This window comes from Sebastes fasciatus, chromosome 17, assembly GCF_043250625.1.
Source record: "Sebastes fasciatus isolate fSebFas1 chromosome 17, fSebFas1.pri, whole genome shotgun sequence".
NCBI classification, from domain to species: domain Eukaryota; kingdom Metazoa; phylum Chordata; class Actinopteri; order Perciformes; family Sebastidae; genus Sebastes; species Sebastes fasciatus.
The window spans coordinates 11274824-11281829 of record NC_133811.1 but is presented as its reverse complement, the minus strand read 5'-3'; the positions used below and the strand labels follow the sequence as shown (position 1 = coordinate 11281829).

General features: G+C 41.4%; 1 protein-coding gene across 4 annotated transcripts; it reads left to right on the top strand.

Moving 5' to 3' along the window:
* The first annotated feature begins 453 nt into the window (after window positions 1–453).
* Window positions 454–6812, top strand: rbbp4 (retinoblastoma binding protein 4). 4 transcript variants are annotated; one of them, XM_074612748.1, is made up of 12 exons: window positions 454–665; window positions 1815–1962; window positions 2060–2205; window positions 3200–3373; window positions 3571–3686; window positions 3872–4032; window positions 4146–4272; window positions 4428–4505; window positions 4825–4901; window positions 5071–5128; window positions 5238–5348; window positions 5969–6812. In XM_074612748.1, exons 1-12 carry the CDS (start codon window positions 650–652, stop codon window positions 6029–6031), a joined length of 1275 nt encoding a protein of 424 aa, XP_074468849.1. In that variant the 5' UTR covers window positions 454–649; the 3' UTR covers window positions 6032–6812. The 4 variants fall into 4 exon arrangements, with proteins under 4 accessions (XP_074468849.1, XP_074468847.1, XP_074468848.1 ...); XM_074612746.1 differs by having other exon boundaries at window positions 2039–2205; XM_074612747.1 differs by having other exon boundaries at window positions 1812–1962.
* Window positions 6813–7006: the final 194 nt, after the last annotated feature.

Here is a 7006-nt window from a genome sequence, read left to right as displayed (position 1 = left end):
ATTCACCACAGAGTAAATATTTTTTATTTTAATGTCTGCTCTTGTGAATGTCAGTCTTTGGAGAAAGAAGAATACAGACTAAACAAAGCAAAAAAAATATATTTATTTATTAATTCATTTATTTATTTTTATTTATTTATTTATTTTTATTTTTTTTAATTTTTTTTTATCTATCTATCTATCTATCTATCTATCTATCTATCTATCTATCTATCTATCTATCTATCTATTAATTCATTCATTCATTCATCTATTTATTTATTCATTCATTCATTCATTCATTATTTTTTTGCAATTTATGTATAGCCTTATGTTCCCACTGGTTGTGTTGGTACGTGAAAGCAGCATCACACGTTCCTCCTGCTGCCCTCTGCTGGTCAGCACGAGCACAGCCGCTGCGCTCATGGGAGGACGGCCCTCCCGCTTGGACAGAGCGCGCGAACGCACCCACACGTCTTTTACACAGTCGGCTGCTTAGTTAGCTAGCTGTTAGCTGTTAGCTTAGCTTAGCTTCCTTCACTCTGTGCTTCTAACAGCAGCGGGGCTCTGCGGGCACACCAGAGAGGAGCACCTCAGACTAACGCTTTGTGGCTCTCAATTATCATAAAGTCTCTAAAGTGGACTAGCGGCTACTTAAGATACCTGCACGATGGCGGACAAGGAAGGTGAGCTGAAGACACTCATTGTTGTCAGAGGGATAACTGACATGTCTAAGCTAGCTAGTTAGCTACCCGGCTGAGCTGGCCGTGATCAGTCACAACAAAAGCCGGGTGCATTTTCAATGTGTGAGCTGTAAAAACCTCCGTTTCATTTCGCAGTTCTTCTCTTAACACTAGTTGGTGTTATATACTATACACCCTCGTTGCAAGTTGAGGTTATAATTATAGTTAACACTAGAGCATAATGATGATAGCCTGGTAAGCTAACGGTGATCTGAAAACATACTGCTACATAGTGAACATCAGTCAGGCCTTGTGGATCATATCAGTCCAGTTCTGAGGTCTCTACACTGGCTCCCTGTCTCAGAGAATTGATGGTTAAAATACGTCTGCTGGTTTACAAAGCACTAAACGGTTTAGGGCCAAAATACATTTCTGATCTTCTGCTATGTTATGAACCATCCAGACCTCTCAGGTCATCTGGATCAGGTCTGCTTAGTGTCCCCAGAGTCAGAACTAAACATGCAGAAGAAGCAGCGTTCAGTTTTTATGCACCAAATATCTGGAACAAGCTCCCAGAAACCTGCAGGACCAACTCTGAGTTCCTTTAAATTAAAGCTTAAAACGTTCCTGTTTGCTGCTGCCTTTTATTAAACCAGATAATGATCTTACACTGCACTACAGCTTTTCCTCTTGTGTGTTATACTCTATTTTAGCTTCTACCCTAGCTTTTATTTTTAGCTCGTTCTTATTTTCTAATCTTTTAATGTTTTTATGTTTTTATAACAGTTTTAAATATGTCTTAATGTTCTTTTGCATTTTGTCGCAATGTTCTTGAATTTTTATGTAAAGCACTTTGAATTGCCCTTTTGCTGAAATGTTCTCCACAAATAAAGCTGCCTTGCCTTGAGTCATTATTATGTCGTTTGCAACTCTTCCAATAGTCGTTGAGGAAGTGCCAAAACATTAACTAACATCAGTAATGCCTAATGACCATCTGAAATACACTTGGCAGCTTCTCAAATATTAAATTGGCACGCTCAGTCAGTGAAAGCTATAACATCAGACGCATCTTGCAAATGGTTGAATGATAGCTCCACAACAATTTCAGCTGACATTTGTTACTCAACTCTGTGTCCTCCTCTCTCTCAGCAGGAGCATTTGATGATGCGGTTGAGGAGAGGGTGATCAACGAGGAGTACAAGATCTGGAAGAAAAACACTCCCTTTCTGTACGACCTGGTTATGACCCACGCTTTGGAGTGGCCCAGCCTGACTGCTCAGTGGCTCCCTGATGTCTCCAGGTACATGCTTTTCACACATTGGACCAGTAGTAACATGCACTCTGTCCTAAAAGTCTGAATAACATTAATGATAAAGCTATTTTCCTCCCATTACCAGGCCAGAGGGGAAGGATTACAGCGTGCACCGGCTGGTGTTGGGCACTCACACATCTGATGAGCAGAATCACCTGGTCATTGCCAGCGTTCAGCTACCCAATGATGACGCCCAGTTTGAAGCCTCACATTATGACAGCGAAAAAGGAGGTGGGAGATGCTAAACGCTAAAGCGTGAATGTTCAGACAGGCAGACTTTTCATGTAGTGTATATTAATGAGGTCCACGTGTTTCAAAGAGACCGATAACATGGACATAACCTGATTAATGTGGTATAATAATAATGGAATGATATTCTGAAGCCATTTAATGAAAAAAGTGACAGTTTTAGTTATTATTAGGCACCTCAGAAAGCATTAAAATGTGATTGTTACATGTAACATAGTTTCCTTTGGTATGAGTAACCACTGTTATGGCATTCTGGTGTTCTTGGGTAAATTGTACCCTTTTAAACTTACTGTTCCTAACTCAATTTCCCTAAAGGCCCAAACACACCATATCGGCATCAGAGAACTAGCAGCGACGAAGGCCACCTCTTGCCTCACGTCGCCTTTGTCTTGGCCAAAAAGTTGCACTCGAACAAACCACAAAGACTTCAGCCAACGGCCGACTACGACGTACTTTCTGCACCTGTGTGAGATAAAATAACTCCACACCAGCAGGTAGCGGTAGTCTGTATTCGTCATTCATAAAGGGAAAGCGGAAGACCGAAGACGGCGGATGTACAAGCTGTTGTTATGATACATGAAATAAGGCAGCGTTTGCCGACCATTTTCACACCACTCTCACTCACCACTTAGCTTCATTCCAGATGGCCATGTCTTGAAAATATCTGTGTATTGGAATGATCAGATGAGATGATGATGGAAAATTAGAGCCTTCTGTGTTTTTCCTCTTGACTTTACCGGTTTACTTGCTTTCCTCACTTCCGTTTCTCTTCTCGTGCTCCGATTCGTTTAAGCTGAACAGCCAATCCGACTAGATCCGACGGTGCGGGACACACTGCGAAAACTAAGGCGACAGACGTTCAACGACAGCCTCAAACTGGCTAATGGCCAACCGTGGGCTTGGTGGGTCAGGGCAGAAAAGTATGTCTTGCCTCCGTATTGTGTCTGTAAACATATTTTCTTGTATTTCCCTGCAGAGTTTGGAGGCTTCGGCTCAGTGAGTGGCAAGATCGAGATAGAAATCAAGATCAACCATGAAGGAGAGGTGAACCGTGCCCGCTACATGCCCCAGAACCCTTGCATCATCGCCACCAAGACCCCCACCTCAGAAGTGCTGGTGTTTGACTACACCAAGCACCCCTCCAAGCCAGGTACATAGATCACACACAACACAAGACACTGCTAAAGGTGGCATGTTGTTTGAACACATTTTGAAAGTAAATAGGGCTAATTGGTACCTTTTGACCAGCTGAAAGAATTTTGTTTAACACATCCTCATTACTGCGTATCTGCTTTTGTTCATGCTGTGAAAGAAATGGACAATTTGCATTATTTTCATTGTCGACAGACGCTTCTGGAGAGTGTCACCCTGATCTGCGTCTCAGAGGCCATCAGAAAGAAGGCTACGGTCTCTCCTGGAATCCAAATCTGTCCGGCTCTCTCCTTAGTGCGTCAGATGACCATGTAAGAAAAAAGTCCGGTTTCATTGCTGTATTAAAACATTATCAAGTATCTTCTTGAGTTTTACTGGATTACCAATTTTAGTGGCACATACTCCTAACAATAAACTCATGCTGTATTTCATGAAATGTTCAAACATGGTATCTGGAATATTGATGGGTTTTTATGTCATCTTTTCAAATCTGTAGACAATCTGTCTGTGGGACATCAGTGCTGTGCCAAAGGAGGGGAAGATAGTAGAGGCAAAGACAATCTTCACTGGTCACACTGCTGTGGTGGAAGACGTCTCCTGGCACTTGCTTCACGAGTCACTCTTCGGATCTGTAGCAGATGACCAGAAGCTCATGATGTAAGAAGCTTGCTGATCAGTCAAATCTGGCAGGCAGATGAAACGGTTCACCTGAAAAGTTACATGATCTTGCATCTTCACAGTCTATGAACATTTGTCATTTTTCTCCTCAGTTGGGACACTCGTTCAAACAACACATCCAAACCCAGCCATGCAGTAGACGCCCACACAGCAGAGGTCAACTGTTTGTCATTCAACCCTTACAGCGAGTTCATCCTCGCTTCCGGCTCTGCAGACAAGGTAATACAATATGCCACCATATCTTAATTGTTGTTATTTAGTTTAATTTACAACATGGTGTTTAATTCTGCGATATCATGTGCATTTAATAACTCTTTGACTAAATGAATACTGATTTATAGTGTTGCTGTTTTGTATCTTTCTCCCGCTCATAGACTGTGGCTCTTTGGGACTTGAGAAACCTGAAACTGAAGCTGCATTCCTTCGAGTCACACAAGGATGAGATCTTCCAGGTAGGATATTTATCAGTGACATTTTATTGAAATAATGATAGCAGCATGTCTTGTGTGCAAATCTGTAGAGTCAGTTAAAAGACAAAGGATGAATTTGGATCACAATGATGCAGTTTCAAGTTGTAAGGACAAAACTGTTTCCTGGTGCTTGTAAGAATCTCTGATGTATAAGTAAAAAAATTATCATAAATCCGAATTATCAACACTTCACATGTACGCTAAGATAAATGTTCCTGACAAATTCTTGAGATTTTCAGTATGGTACGTCTGCGTTGCTGTTCAAGGTGACCTAATTTGAATCTCTGACTGACTGTTGCAGGTTCAGTGGTCACCTCATAATGAGACCATACTGGCATCCAGTGGAACAGACCGCCGCCTCAATGTCTGGGACCTCAGGTAAACAACTTAACATCAATCTCCACCGAATTCAGCTTTGTTGTGTTCAGGCTCCATTGCAGTTGCCAGAGATGATCCCCTGCAATTCTAGCCAGTGAGGACATCGGGGGTTAGTCACACTGTAACATTGTTTGGTACCAAATTTAACTCTTCTGCTTGTTTTTTGTAGTAAAATCGGAGAGGAGCAGTCACCAGAAGATGCAGAGGATGGCCCACCCGAGCTACTGGTGAGTCTCATTGAAGCCTGCTGAACTTTAGAAGTTGAGATTCTCTATTATTGCTAACACCAGCTTGTATCATAATAATGAAAGTGGTGGCTTTTCTTCTATCTACTAGTTTATCCATGGTGGCCACACCGCTAAGATCTCTGACTTCTCCTGGAATCCCAACGAGCCCTGGGTCATCTGTTCGGTGTCTGAAGACAACATTATGCAAGTCTGGCAGATGGTAAGACGGCTGAGCCCACATTTTATTAAAGCATGTTAGCAACGGACAGGCAGAGGACACAATTCCTTCTTAGAGGGAAGTATTTCCCCGCAAAGACAATATAGGAGGTGATGAATTTTGCAGCAACATGTTTATATCACAGACGGCAGGCGACTCTGCTCTCAGGATGTCTCTTACCAAAGCGATAACATGTGGATCAGAGCAGGCGACAGTGAATTTGCAGGGAAAAGTCGTATGATGGGAAGTTCCTGACATTTCAGCTAAGGACTGCAAATAGGAAATCTCAGTCAAGATGGATTTTTGATATATCATTTGGAGGGATTCAGTCAGGGCAAAGTGAGGAGACAGAAGACAGGAATGGTAAGTGTACTAGCCCAGTTGTGTGTTTACTTCCTTCACTTTATAATACTTTTCTACACTACTAAAATGTCTTTGCTGTAACATTACTGTGATAGCTGTCAGAAAAGCTAGAAGTTAAACATGTAGTTGGTAAAATGTGGCTCTTTGAAAGCCCCACAGTTAATCTTTTTCTGGTTGTCCTGGAATTAAAAAATTCCACTGACTTTTAAATACAACCTGACAGTATGTGGCTGAATGATTGACACACTGACTCTTTTTAGGCTGAGAACATCTACAACGATGAAGATCCAGAGGGTTCAACAGACCCTGAAGCTACAGTGTAACTTCCTCTTAACCTACAACCTCATCACAAACTGCCACCTCCGTACTTCCATGCAGCTACCGCTTCCCACCTTCCTTTCTCTACTTTACCGTGGGACACCGTATGCTGTAAATCACTGTAAATACAAGAAAGACAATAATCATGTTATCCCTTTTTTCAATACTCACAGTGAAGAACTCTCCTTTTAACTGAGTAACTTATTCCCGGAAGAATCTCGCTCATGTGTGTCGCACTGCGCAGAAAAGATATATTTTTGTAATCAAATTGGCTCTCCCTCGTACACTGAAATGTTTTAGCGAACACCTTTTTAATTATAAATTAAATGCTCGTCTAGAACTGAAGATGGTGATCATACTGAAAGCCCACACTAAGTGGTAATTCACAATAACCTGCTGTTAAAGAGTGTAAACAGCTCCCTCTGCACATGTTGGAAATGTTGCAGAAGAATCATGTTTTAAGTAAAATGCAGTCCAGCATAGTGACAGTTACTCAGACTGTGATAGAGGTTGTTTGCAGGCTAACATATGGTCCTAAAATGTCTCATATTTTCCCTGCTTCAGTCTGGTCATCACCTAATTGTTCTGGATTTTTACACCGGCTGCTTCTGAATAAATTGACTTGGTTTTCAAATGTCCATTTGTGTTCCCACCTCCCCTCATCGTAGTCATACATTAATCATTTAAATGTTGTCGTGATGTAGATTAGCGGTTGAACTTTTTTTATGTTCAATATTTTGTAATTGTACAGTGAGTGCATTCTTAATAAAATGTGTTTCATTGGTCTTTGGGTCTGCTTTGTTAACATTTCTCAATATGAATGTGTTACTTTTTTATGTCATCAATACGATCAGCGCTTTGCTAAGCTTGGAAGTATTTTTAAACAACCCTAAATAATCCTTTCGGTGAAAGAGTCGGTTACACCTCCTGACACTTAACTCAGACCTTTTTTTTTTGTGATGTCTCGACGCTTCAAACTT

Bases quoted from the DNA above. Each gene is read 5' to 3' on its own strand.
- rbbp4 (XM_074612745.1), top strand. The intron at 3,687-3,871 runs GTAAGAAAAAAG...TCAAATCTGTAG, and splicing joins TTAGTGCGTCAGATGACCAT to ACAATCTGTCTGTGGGACAT. The intron at 4,033-4,145 runs GTAAGAAGCTTG...TTTTCTCCTCAG, and splicing joins GATGACCAGAAGCTCATGAT to TTGGGACACTCGTTCAAACA.